Source organism: Phyllopteryx taeniolatus, chromosome 9 (genome assembly GCF_024500385.1).
Source record: "Phyllopteryx taeniolatus isolate TA_2022b chromosome 9, UOR_Ptae_1.2, whole genome shotgun sequence".
Classification (NCBI taxonomy): Eukaryota; Metazoa; Chordata; class Actinopteri; order Syngnathiformes; family Syngnathidae; genus Phyllopteryx; species Phyllopteryx taeniolatus.
In genome coordinates this window covers 19,677,182-19,691,576 of record NC_084510.1, presented here as the reverse complement: position 1 = coordinate 19,691,576, position 14,395 = coordinate 19,677,182, and the positions used below count along the sequence as shown (strand labels likewise).

Sequence of the window (14,395 nt, the reverse complement as noted above, 5' to 3'; positions counted from 1 at the left end):
TATATATATATATATATAATATGTATGTATATGTATATATGTGTGCTTTATTTACTGCGCTCCAGAGAACAGTGTTAAAGGGATTTGGTTTAATTTTTAATTTTATAAATAATTATATATATTTCCAGTTTTTTTATGATATTGATTCATATTTCTATATTTTCTCCACATTTATTTTTTGTAGCTCCACTACGGTGTGTGTGTGTGTGTATGTATGTATGTGTGTATATATATATATATATATATATATATATATATATATATATAGCGAGAGAGAGAGAGAGAGAGATGAAAAAAATCAATACACCCTACCTGTTGCAAGTCCAATTGATGTTTGAAATACGGATTTATAACAAAAGTGTTTATTAAGTTAATATACATGCTAGGAAAATGATGATTTCTGGAAGAAACAATTCTGTTCCAAACAATTTATTTAATTATTAAAATATTTGTAATTTTGAAATTAAAGTTTAATTTCATTTAAATTATGAATTCTAATTTAAAAATGCATTGTTAAATGATACAATTACAGTGGGTACGGAAAGTATTAAGACCCCCTTAAATTTTTCACTCTGTTATATTGCAGCCATTTGCTAAAATCATTTGTTCATTGTTTTCCCCCTCATTAATGGACACAGCATCCCATATTAACAGAAAAAAAGAGAATTGTTGAAATTTTTGCAGATATATTAAAAAAGAAAATTAATATCACACTGTGATAAGTATCCAGACCCTTTGCTCAGTATTTAGTAGAAGCTAATACAGCCATGAGTCTTTTTGGGAATGATGCAACAAGGTTTTCACACCTGGATTTGGGTTCCCCCTTGCAGATCCTCTCCAATTCTATCAGGTTGCATGGTAAATGTTGGAGGACAGACATTGTCAGGTCTCTCCAGAGATGCTCAATTGGGTTTAAGTCAGGGCTGTGGCTGGGCCATTCAAGAACAGTCCAGTCACGGAGTTGTTCTGAACCCACGCCTTCGTTATTTTAGCGCCATTGTCTTATTGGAAGGGGAAATTTTGGCCCAGTCTGTGGTCCTGAGCACTCTGGAGAAGGTTTTCATCCATGATATCCCTGTACTAGGTCGCACTCCTCTTTTCTTTGATTGCAACCAGTCTTCCTGTCCCTGCAGCTGAGAAAAACACCCACAGCATGATTCTGCCACCACCATGCTTCATTCTTGGGACTGTATTGGACAGGTGATGAGCAGTGCTTGGTTTTCTCCACACATACCGCTTAGAATTAAGGCCAACAATTTCTATCTTGGTCTCATCAGACCAGAGAATCTTATTTCTCACCATCTTGGAGTCCTTCAGGTGCTTTTTTTTTTTTTTTTTTTTTTTTATAAAGCAAACTCCATGTGGGCTTTCATGTGTCTTGCACTGAGGAGAGGCTTCCGTCGGGCCACTCTGCCATAAAACCACGACTGGTGGAGTGCTGCAGTGATGGTTGACTTTCTAGAACTTCCTCCCATCTCCCGACGGCCATCTTTGGAGCTCAGCCACACTGATCTCCGGGTTCTTCTTTACCTCTCTCACCAAGGCTCTCCTCCCCCGTTTGCTCAGTTTGGACGGACGGCCAGCTCCAGGAAGGGTTCTGGTCGTCCCAAACGTCTTCCAATTAAGGATTATGGAGGCCACTGTGCTCTTAGGAACCTTAAATGCAGCAGAATATTTTTTGGAACCTTGGCCATATCTGTACCTTGCCACAATTCTGTCTCTGAGCTCTGCAGGCAGTTCCTTTGACCTCATGATTCTCATTTGCTCTGACATGCACTGTGAGCTGTAAGGTCTTGTAGAGACAGGTGTGTGGCTTTCTTAATCAAGTCCAATCAGTATAATCAAACAGAGCTGGACTTCAATGAAGGTGTAGAACCATGTCAAGGATGATCAGAAGAATTGGACAGCACCCGAGTTAAATATATGAGTGTCGCAGCAAAGGGTTTGAATGCTTATGGCTGTGTGAGATTTCAGTTTTTCTTTTTTAATAAATCTGCAAAAATTTCAACAATTCCATTTTTTTCTGTCAATATGGGGTGGTGTGTGTACATAAATGAGGGATTTTTTTAAATGATTTTAGCAAATGGCTGCAATATAACAACGAATGACAAATTTAAGGGGGTCTGAATACTTTCTGTACCCACTGGAAGTCATACATAAAAAAAAATACAATTCAAAATTGAACAACTTGTATAGATCAAAAACTGACAAATGAGCAGGATTCTGTCTGTTGTATTTTTTAAGCAATTAAACTGAATAAAATTGTTACAAAAATATGGATGTTTCAAGCATAACTTTTCATTATAATAAGAGTTGTTTTACAACTGATAATTGAGTAAACCAGATATTATTTTTGGATGATCAGGAATAAAAATGTATACCTCATTTGCTAAAAATCTGCCATCTTTATTGTATCCATTCAATGGTCCTTCCTTACAAAACTGCCACCTAAACCATAGATATCCAATATTTATATATCAGAAGCATACTTTTTTCAAAATAAAAAAAATAAAGTTTATACATACAGAGAAATAGTCCAGTAAATGTTGCTAAAGACTTTATTGGCAATATTGCTTCATCTTTGTTCACATAACTTCCTCTTTTGTTGCCCCATGTTGGGATGCGCAAGCAAGGATACATTCTACTAACAAATAAAACCAAAAAAAAGCTTTGTGGTCAACAAGTAGAAACGTCAGCACCCTTTTACGTCAGCACCCTTTTTTTTTTTTTTTTTTAAATGATACAATCTCACGCATTAGAAATTTGTTCATTTTACACGTACGGCTTTTTTTATGTACACGTAGAAAATGGCAACGTAATCCACGACGACACAATGTAAACATTCTTTAACACGATAAATAAATAAATTAATTAAATAAACAACAGTGCATAATTAGGCCAAACAAAACCTGATAGGATTCCATCATGATCACGTGACACAGTGAGAAATCACACACACTTTGTTCAGGCCGCTCACAAAGTCCTTATTTCCTGTCGGTGTGTGTGTGCGCGCGTGTGTGATGACGAGGAGTATAATTACCCCCGTCTACAGTACGAGGTTGGGCTGGCGGTTGATTTCACCAGTTCTGGCTGGGGTCCACGCAGCTCGGGTGGTCCAGCTCGGCGCTATCGCAGTCTGAGTCGTCGTAGAGAACCTTCAAAAGCACAAAAAAAAAAAAAAAAAAAGTCAGGCGCTTATTGGGAGTAAGGTGTTTATTAGAGTGGAGGCCTTCTACGAAACGTACATGCAGTCTCCTCCAAAAGTATTGGAACGGCAAGGTCAATTTTTTTCTTAGATGGTGAACGTTGGTGGACAGCCATTTTCAGGTCTCTCCAGAGATGCTCAATTGAGTTTAAGTCAGGGCTCTGGCTGGGCCATTCAAGAACAGTCGCTGAGTTGTTGAAACAGTTGTTCCGAAGCCACTGCTTTGTTATTTTAGCTGTGTCCTTAGGGTCATTGTCTTGGAAGGTGAACCTTCAGCCCAGTCTGCGGTCCTGAGCACTCTGGAGAAGGTTTTCGTCCGGGACGGAAGGGAGAAACCCCCAGAAACAAATAAGAACTGAGAGAGGCTGAAGTAAAGGCCTAGAAAAGCATTTCAAATGAAGAATGCAACAGTCTGGTGAAGTCAAGGGGTCACAGCCTTGATGCAGTTATTGCAAGTAAGGGTTATGCCACCAAGTGAATTTAATAAAGTCTGTTCCAATACCTTTGCTCACTTGAAAAGTGGGTGGCTTCAAACAAAAGGTGCTCTGTCCTGAGTTGTTTAACACTTTTAGATGTAAATAGCATGAAATGAAAGCTGGAATTCTGAACATTTGTCCCATATTCATCTTTTGATCTAAAACCCAAATGTCTTCAGCATACATAGGAATTGACCTTGGCATTCAAAAACCTTTAGAGGGGACTGTAGATGTCCCACAAATAATCATGCCTTCAAATAATATACTTGTAGTTCCTATAGTCATTTTCACAGAGATTACCAGGCATTTATTGGAGATGAGTCTTTTATTTGTACAATAATAATATTTTTTTTGTATTCCCATTTTGTTCCACAAATATATAATGACTTTATGATAATCCATTTTCTCAAATTATGGCTGGGGATGTTTATTTAGTCTGTTCCCGAGAGTACCAGGCATTCATTAGAAATGAGTCCTTTATTTTTACAAATTTTTGTAATGATATTTCTTAATATACATGCAGTGCCACCAGAAAGTATTCACACCCCTTCACGTTTTCCACATTTTGCTGTTACAGACTGACTTATTCTAAAGCTGATTTGAGTATAGTTTTCTATAAAAAAAATCTACCTAAAATATCCCATAATGACAAAGTAAAAGCATATTTTCAGACATTTGTGTAAATTTATAAAACAATTTAAACAATCAAACATAATTGATGCATAAGTATTCACACGCTTTGCTATTACTCCAATTTAAGCTCGGGTGCATCTGATTTCCACTGGTCATGCTTGAGATGCTTCGACAACTTGAATAAAGTCCACCTGTGGGAAATTCAGTTGATTGAACATCATTTGGAATGGCACACACCTGTCTATATAAGATCTCATGGTTGGCAGTGCATATCCGAGCAAAAACCAAGCAATGAAGTCTAGGAACTTGTCTGCAGACCTCAGAGACCGGATTGTGTCAAGGCACAAATCTGGGGAAGGATACAAAAGAATTTCAGCAGCATTGAAGGTCCCGAAAAGCACTGTGGTCTCGGGTATTCGGAAATGGAAGAGGTTTGGAACCTCCAGGAAGGACCCTTCCTAGATCTGGCCGTCCGATCAAGCTGAGTAACTGGGCAAGAAGGGCCTTGGTCAGAGAGATGAACAAGAACCCTATGGTCACTGCGGCGGAGCTCAAGTGTTACCTTGTGGAAATAGGAGAACCATCCAGGAGGTCAAGCATTACTAACGCACTCCACAAATCAGGCCTTTATGGTAGAATGGCCAGACGGAAGCCACTTGCCACTAAAAGGCGCATGCCAGCCTGCTTGGAGTTTGCCAAAAGGCACCTTAAGGACTCTCGGACCCCACAGAAACAAATTTCTCTGATATGATGAAAGCAAACTAGAATTTATTTGGCCTGAATTGCAAGCGTTCTATCTGGAGGAGAAGAGGCACTGCTCATCATCTGGCATGGCGGTGGCAGCCAGCGACACCTGTTTCAGTAAGTAATTACGCTACAGTTACTTCTTCAATCCAACAATAGTTTTACTGGTGTGTTAAACACGCAATGCATTGTGGGTTCATTATTCATATTGAATCACCAATCGGTCATTGAGGGTAAGGACTGACTCTCTGAAGGACTTCCAATACATATCTTAAATCATATTTACAAAGAAAAGTGAGAACTCTCAACTTTGCCTGTGAGCTGGTGGAACGCGCTGCACAGCTGACGTCACGTAGTAAGGAAAAAAAGCTTTCTCGCGCTTCGCATCAAAATTACTGTGGTGGGTGTGTGCGTGTGTCACTCACTTTCACGTTTATGTACACACACGCGCGCGCACACATTGCTTTCATGGAACACAATCGGCAGTGTACTGGGAATGGTGTGCTTATTTACATTGAGGTACTTACTGTACTGTGTTGGCTTGTCAAATCTGCACGAAGTTGCTGATTTAATGTGCCTTCAACTACACTAATATTTAAGTTATTGCTTCATGTTGATGACATCCTTCTGGAACGTGTGGCGTACATTACCAAGTAATGGGTACGGTTAAGCTAATGCTTTTTTTTGTACTGCGGATAAGTGATATTCCTGCCACTTGGCAGCTGCCAAAAGTAACTAAAAAGTTACTTTTAAGCTCAAGTAATTAGGTTACCTTTTCAAGGTAAGTGTGGCGACACTGCTCTGGACAGAACTGGTGTAACTGAGCCAAATTGGTAGGCCGCCTTACTCGCAGATGCCTTTTCAGGTCTGCTCATACATTTTTCAATTGGACTAACATCAGGGCTTTGTGATGGCCACTCCAAAACATTGGCTTTGTGATCCTAAATCCACTTTGTAACCAATTTGGCAGTATACTTAAGGCCATTGTCCATTTGGAAAACCCATTTGCTGGCTGATGTCTTGAGATGTTGCTTCAATATTTCCACATGTTCTTTCCTCATGACGCCATCTATTTTGTGAAGTGCACCAGTCCCTCCTATAGGAAACAACGCCACAATATGAGGTTGTCAACCCTATATTTCAAAGTTGGGATGGTGTTCTCGGGCTCGCAAGCGTCCCCCTTTGTCCTCCAAACGTAACAATGCTCATTATGGCCAAACAGTTCAATTTTAGTTTGGTCAAACCACAGGACATGTCTCCTAAAATGAAGGTCTTTGTCCCTGTATGCATCTGCAAACTGTAACTGCTTTCTTATGTTTCTTTTGTAGCAATGGCTTCTTTCTGGCAGAGTGGCCTTTCAGCTCATGTCAGTACAGTACTCGTTTCACTGTGGATAATGACACACTCTTAGCAGGTTCAGCCAGCATCTTCACAAAGTCTTCTGCTTTTGTTTTTGGGTTGATATGCAAATTTTAGATCAAAAGCACGTTAATCTCTGGGACACACAACTCCATGTTGAGTGGCATAATGGCTGGACATTCCCATGGTATTTATACTTGCGTATAATTGTTTGAACAGATGAACTTCGCAACTTCAGGCATCTGGAGATTGCACCCAAGGATGAACCAGACTTGCACAAGTCCACAATTCTTTTCCTGATATCTTGGCTGATTTCTTTTGACTTTTCCATGATGTTACACAAAGAAGCAGCGTGTTTTAGGTGTGTCTTTAATTAATTCAAATGTCTAGAAACCTATCAGAAGCTTCCAAAGAAATGACATCATCATCTGGGTTTTTCCAAATAGTTTAAAGTTGTAGTAATCCTACTATTGTACAACTTGTATATGTAAACGCCTGACTTTGAAGAAATGAAAAAATGCTTCGTTCCTTATTCTGGCATTTAGCAAATAGAAATAATTTTGGTAATCCTAATTGACCGAGAACAGGAAAAGTAGTCTTATTTCATTGCAGATGGTGAGGAAAAAAAACATCTTTTTACATAGTGTACGTAAACCTCTAGATTCAACTGTACATTTTAAATTAAATAGGTTTATCATTATAATTAGATTAATTAAGAAATGAGCATTATAATTCTATCAATTATTGGTATTGAACATGAATTCGAATTGAATTCTATATCCCGATTTGAACCTTTTGTGACTATCTGAGGAAGTCCAATGGGCCGCGGCCTTGAAAACGAAACCCACCTCGTAGTTGTGGTCGTGAGCAGCGAGCTGCGTCCTTACGTGGCGGACGGCAGCCTCCTTCTCGGATAGGCCGTCGGAGGCGGCGTGGGCGGGGTCGCAGGGGTCGGCGGGGATCTCGGAGCCCTGCGAGAGGAGATCGTCGCTCTTGTCGTCCAGGCGCTCGTCCGTGTTGGTGCTGACCACGTCGGGCGTGCCGCTGTGCGAGTGGTCTGTGGTGTTGCCCTCCTCGCCGTCTGACACCGACAGGTTCTCAGAGCTGAACGTGGACAGCGACTGGCATTTGCTGATGCTAGCTGGCCTCCTGGGAGAAAACGGGAAGAACGCAATCTCCTTATTATTATTGGATCTGAGACACTGTTAGTAGGGAATACCTCACTATATACAGTAGCTTGAAAGCAACAGTTTATTGTTATGGAGGGCTAGGAGAGACAAAATAAATACTGTACACCATTAAATAAATGGTGAGATAATGACACATTTCAATTTATTATTTAATGATGTATTTACTTACTCCTAGCCCTCCATAGATTGAAGTAATTATTATTGGTTAAAGACACATTTTAAATTAACAAGTTAATTTATAACTTTTACATTTAGTTAAATAAATGAATTCCAATTCAAATTAAATGAAGAAAAACAAGTTTAGACATTTAAATAAAATGAAACAAAAAAAGGCTTGTAAAATAATGAATTTAATTATTGAGTATCTAGTGCTTGGAGAAAGGCACTATTTTGACAGTTTGAGTTAAAAATTATGAACTACTGATTATTATATGATGCATAAATGTATTAAAAATAAAGCTGATAAAACTATTGATATGAAATTGAAATAAAATGCTCGTGAAATGTTTTTTTCCAGTTTAATGAATTAAATACCATTAAAACAGTTTTAATTTTTAAATATTTAAAACAATTAAATAACTGACTTAAATTCAGTTATCACTATATACTCTACATTTATACATATTAAAAATAAGTGAAAGAAAAAAAATCAGTGGAAAATAGGACAAAATGATTAAATACTTTACAAATATAGGTAAAAATTAAATAAAATTAGCTAGATGATTTAAACAAAACAAAAACAAAAATATACAAGCATTATACAAGTCTGCTGTTTTTTTAAGCAATTAAATGGCCTAAACATTTTCTTCAGATAAATGGAAGTGTTAAGTTTTTGTTATCAGAATCATCTTTATTTGCCAAGTATGTCCAAAAAACACACAAGGAATTTGTCTTCGGTAATTGGAGCCGCTCTAGCACGACAACAGACAGTCAATTGACAGAGAACACCTTTGAGACATAAAGACAAAACAAAAAAACAGTCACTGAGCAGTAAAGGGTTGCTAGTTATCCGGTAACACCGGTACATTTTTTACATTTTTTTATTATTATAAAATATGTATTGTTTTAACTCAATAATTGATGGAGCCAAAGTGTATGGTGATGCTCTGGTATTCCACAATGAAGATGATTAGCTCATGCAAATGGAACATGATGAGACAAAAACAAAATGCTTGCTATTCCTGCTATTTTATCACTACAGAGCACACACAGACACACACACACACACACACACTAACTCCAGTCTAAGCCGGTGAACACTCACCATCTTGTGGGCAGCTCCACCTCGCTGTCCACCTCTCCTTCCTCTTCTTCGGACGACACGCCACGTCTCTGTGGAGAGCATCCACACGCTCAATCATTCAGAAAGTCATACAACCTTTACTAAATGTAAAGGTTGGTGTTTCTGTAACGATTGAACCACTGATTTATAACATTAGACCATTACATATCTTAATGGAATGAAAGTACTACAGTGTTTGGTTGACATAATTCCTTCAAGCCGATTAATGTGTTCGTTAGTTTTTGATGTGCCGGATTACTTCTGGTTGACTTCCCTGTTTTCTTCTGAACAACGTGTTCATTTTCCCAATATTTTTTAACTTTGAAGATGTGCTCTGTGAAGTGGCGGGACAAGAAATAAATCTGTCAGCTATTAAACTGAAATGCTAATCTGATGCTGTCAACAGAGCAACAGATTATGATGTGATATGGCAGCGCCCGCAAGGACGTCATGATTCTCGGGTGAGCAGCTAAAATGTACCCTATTATACATGCGTATTATATATTTGTAACATTAGACATTATATATCAGATTGGAATGAAAGTACACCTGTGAAAGAGTGTTTTCATTTTCCTTATACCCATGTATAATACGCTCTATCAACTTTTGATGAATTTTGTGGGGGAGTGCATATTATACACAAGAAATTATGGTAACTCTTTATAATTGTATTTAATTTTAAAAAGTATAATATTGAGTGCTACTTTATCATTAAAAAAAAAAAACAATATTACAAACAAAATTAAAAAATTCCAATCGCCAGGCACCAATGCATAATGTTTTTCGGGCTAGGATCATGTTGGATATTCATATTGGATCAATTGCTTGCACTTTAATCCACAACTGAGGTACTGTGGCATCATCTTCAATTTCATAGGCTGGAGCCCACTTAGTATCATCTAGGCTGCCTGAAGGAAAACAAACAAACTACGATTAGAACACAAATTTAATGTAATAGTGGTCTGAATCTAAACAAATGTCAAATCTATCACTATTTCATGAAAGATAACTTGACTTCAAAATGACCAAAATAGAGTTAGCCCACTGTATTTCTCTTGGTAGATTTCTGCTGCTCACAGAGAATCATGACTGCCTTGCAGGCCCCGCCATATCGATAGCTATAAATGGTACGGAGTGTCGCAGAGCGCGCTTGGAATGCTCCACCATTTGAGTTTTGATATCCATTGCTTAAAGGGTCCACCGTGCCGCCCATGATAGACATGTCTACCGAAATTCATATTGCTCAGTGAAATTGGCTTTGGGAGCTGAATTCACCCAAATTTCCCAAAACATGCGGTTATTTTAAGACACCAAATCACGGGTGTCAAACTGGACAAAACCAGATCTGGCCTAAAGCAAATAAACTGTCTACTTCATGTTTCTTGCTAAATGAATTTGTTCTTTTCATTTTGACAGAAAAACTATACAAAAATAGCATTTTTTTTCTTCACTTTAACCGGGTTTAACAGCATATATTGTCACTAAATCCTTTCTAAACATAAATTGGACAATAATGGTCTGCCACTGTTTTTCAAGACTTCTGATTTCAAATGAAATTTGATGTTACAAATATATTGTATAATAACAACCAGATGCAGGGGAAATTGTGTATGTAATAATATGATGAGGTGATTATACATTAATAGTGAACTACTCATGGCGGATAGGGACCAAGCCCTACCGCAAATAGCGAAAATGTGCGAGTAATTCGTACACTCCTGAAAGCACTACATGAAACGTCTCAATTCAACTTCAACCAACCTTTCTTGACATCAAGACGCCACTAGACGGCGCCAAAGCAATACTGTCATTGCTTGGGCCCGAGTATAAAAAGAGCTAACCGCAAATATGCAGAGTTCACTGTATTTGGTTTTCACAGTCAGCACGGCCCTCTGAGGGAAACCATAACAAAATGAGTTTGATGCCCCTGTTCTAAACTGTCCATAGGTGTGAATGTGAGTGGTTGTTTGTTTCTGTGTGTCCTGTGACTGGCTGGCGACCAGTCCAGGGTGTATCCTGCTTCCCTTGCCCAAAGTCAGCTGGGATAGGCTCCAGATCACCCGCAAGCGCTGTAGAAAATGGATGGATGTATTGCTCATTTTGGGCTGAGCTCCATTTCCTGTTCTACGGTCATCTTACCTGACTGCGCGTGACTGCCGCTCTGTAGAGCAGCGCTGATGGCGTGAGGCGTTGACTTCTGGGCGAGCGCGTGATCACCGCGCCCTCTTCCTTCTCCTCGCCGTCCTGAGGAACACGGGGGCTCCCGATGGACGACGGTCGCCCCGCCGCCGCCCCCCTACCGCATGGCGAGTCGGGGCTGCTAGCAAATGGGACGGAGGCGGCGTCTTCACTGGGCGTGTCGCTGCGCGGGGGCGTTTCCGCTAGTTCTTCCGTCCCGGCGCTCACGTCCGGGCGGGTGTCCGGCCCGCCCTCTTCCAACCCGGCCGAGGCGCTCTGGCTGCCCGCCCGGTCCAGGCCGGGACCGGGCTGGCCCTTCCTGCGTCCCTCTGCCTCCAGCGTGGTGGAGATGAGGTCGGGGCTGGAGGAGGACATCTTCTTGAGCAGCAAGTCGTGCTGCAGGCCCCTGAGCGCGGCGCTGGGGTCCAGACGTTGCTTGCTGCTGGGGACCGACGTGGTGGCGCTTATCATGGCCAAAGACGAAGACAGCGTGGCTTTCAGCTGAGCCAACTCGCTGCTGCTGCCTTTGCCCGCCTTCCTGTAGCGTGGCTTCCCTCGGCGGGAGCGGCCGGGCGATGTGGAGCCCTTGGTGGGAATAGTCACCTGGGTCATGGAGGAGTCCAGTTTGGGAAGGATGACTTCTGACTTGAGTAAGTCTGGCCTGTAGGAGACAAAGAATACATTTTAATTAGCAATCTTTCCCGCCCACCCCCCCAAAAAATTAAAATTACATGAGATTAAACTCATAATCTGACTAGAATTTTTCAGTATCCATCCATCCATTTTCTACCGCTTATCCAAGGTCGAGTCGCGGGGGCAGTAGCTTTAGGAAGGACACCCAGATTTCCCTCTCCCCAGCCACTTCATCCAGCTCTTCCGGGGGATCCCGAGGCGTTCCCAGGCCAGCCGAAGGATGTAATCTCTCCAGCGTGTCCTGGGTCGTCCCTGGGGTCTCCTCCCGGCGGGACGTGCCCGGAACACCTCACCATCAAGGCGTCCGGGAGGCATCCGAATCAGATGCCCCAGCCACCTCATCTGGCTCCTCTCGATGTGGAGGAGCAGCGGCTCTACTCTGAGATCCTCCCAGATGACTGAGCTTCTCACCCTATCTGTAAGGGAGAGCCCGGACACCCTGCGGAGGAAACTCATTTCGGCCCCTTGTATCCGGGATCTTGTTCTTTCGGACCCACAGCTCGTGACCATAGGTGAGGGTAGGAACGTAGATCGACCGTTAAATCGAGAGCTTCGCCCGTCGGCTTGGCTCCTTCTTGACCACAACGGATCGATACAAAGTCTGCATCTCCCGTTCCATTCTTCCCTCACTCGTGAACAAGACCCCAAGATACTTGAACTCCTCCACTTGGGGCAGGATCTCATCCCCGACCTGGAGAGGGCACGCCACCCTTTTCCGACTGAGGACCATGGTCTCAGATTTGGAGGTGCTGATTCTCATCCCAGCCGCTTCACACTCAGCTGCGAACTGCTCCAATGAGAGTTGGAGGTCACGGCTAATGAAGCCAACAGAACCACATCATCTGCAAAAAGGAGAGATGCAATACTGAGGCCACCAAACCGGACCCCCTCTACGCCTCGGCTGCGCCTAGAAATTGTGTCCATAAAAGTTATGAACAGAATCGGTGACAAAGGCCTTGGCGGAGTCCAACCCTAACCGGAAGCGAGTCTGACTTACTGCCGGATATGCGGACCAAACTCTGACTCCGGTCGTACAGGGACTGAACAGCCCGTAGGTCAGCAGTGCCCCATCCCCACTATACAAAGTGTTGATGGTGCACTGCTTCCCCCTCCTGAGACGCCGGATGGTGGACCAGAATTTCCTCGAAGCCGTCCGGAAGTCTTTCTCCATGGGCTCACCGAACTCCTCCCATACCAGAGTTTTTGCTTCAGCGACCACCAGAGCTGCATTCCGCTTGGCCAGCCGGTACCCATCAGCTGCCTCAGGAGTCCCACGTGCCAAAAAGGCCCGATAGGACTCCTCCTTCAGCTTGACGGCATCCCTCACCAGTGGTGTCCACCAACAGGTTCGGGGATTGCCGCCACCTTACAGCCACAGCTCTGGTCGGCCGCCTCAGCAATGGAGGCGCGGAACATGGTCCACTCGGACTCTATGTCCCCCGCCGCCCCCGGAACATGACCAAGGTTCTGTCGGAGGTGGGAGTTGAAACTCCTTCTGACAGGGGATTCCCCCAGACCCTCACAATACGTTTGGGCCTGCCACGTCGGACCGGCATCTTCCCCCACGATCGGAGCCAACTCACCACCAGGTGGTGATCAGTTGACACCTCCTCACCTCTCTTCACCCGAGTGTCCAAGACATGCGGCCGCAAGTCCTATGACACGACCACAAAGTCGAAAGTATGCTTGAACATGGTGTTCGTTATGGACAATCCGTGATGAGCAGAGAAGTCCAATAACAGAACACCGCTCAGGTTCTGATCGCGGGGGCCGTTCCTCCCAATCACTCCCTTCCAGGTGTCACTGTCATTGCCCACGTGAGCATTGAAGTCCCCCAGCAGAACGATTGAGTCCCCAGAGGGAGCACTCTCCAGCACCCCCTCCAAGGACTCCAAAAAGGGTGGGTACTCTGAACTGCTGTTTGGTGCATAGGCACAAACAACAGTCAGGACCCGTCCCCCCCCCCACCCGAAGGCGGTGGGAGGCTACCCTCTCGTCCACCGGGGTGAACCCCAATGTACAGGCGCCGAGCCGAGGAGCAATAAATATACCCACACCTGCTCTGCGCCTCTCACCGTGGGCAACTCCAGAGTGAAGAGAGTCCAAACCCTCTCGAGAGGACTGGTTCAAGAGCCCAAGCTGTGCGTGCAGGCGAGCCCAACTATATCTAGTCGGAACTTTTCAACCTCACACACCAGCTTGGGCTCCGTCCCTGCCAGAGAGGTGACATTCCACGTCCCTAGAGCCAGCTTCTGTAGCCGGGGATCGGATCGCCAAGGTCCCCGCCTTCGGCCACCGCCCAGCTCGCACTGCACCCGACCCCTATGGCCCCTCCCACATGGGAATTTGTCATTATTATTGTTGTTATTTTTTTTTTTTTAATGTATATTTTCAATGCTGCAGTCTTGCTATTTCAAGAATGAAGTTGTATATTTAAAAAAATCCAGTCTTTTCTTATTTTTGAAAAAGTAGAATATTGTTTAGATATCATATTAAGAGAATAGTTATCCATTTCCATTTTCAACAGCGCTTATCCTGGTTAGTCACGGGGCGCTGGAGCCGATGCCAGCTGACTTCGGGTGAAAGGCGGACTACACCCTGAACTGGTCGTCAGTCAGTCACAGGGCACATATAG

General features: G+C 42.9%; 1 protein-coding gene across 2 annotated transcripts in view; it reads right to left on the bottom strand.

Annotated features, from left to right (window-relative positions):
* Window positions 1–2,542: 2,542 nt before the first annotated feature.
* Window positions 2,543–14,395, bottom strand: part of LOC133483878 (mitogen-activated protein kinase kinase kinase 12-like) — a 35,416-nt gene continuing 23,563 nt past the window's right edge. The window contains exons 11-14 of one of the 2 annotated variants that reach the window (XM_061785712.1): window positions 11,029–11,728; window positions 8,872–8,939; window positions 7,266–7,566; window positions 2,543–3,155 (exon numbers count right to left, since the gene is read on the bottom strand). In XM_061785712.1, coding sequence (XP_061641696.1) covers window positions 3,078–3,155; window positions 7,266–7,566; window positions 8,872–8,939; window positions 11,029–11,728 — 1,147 coding nt within the window. In that variant the 3' untranslated portion in view covers window positions 2,543–3,077. The other variant, XM_061785713.1, reaches the window with a different exon arrangement.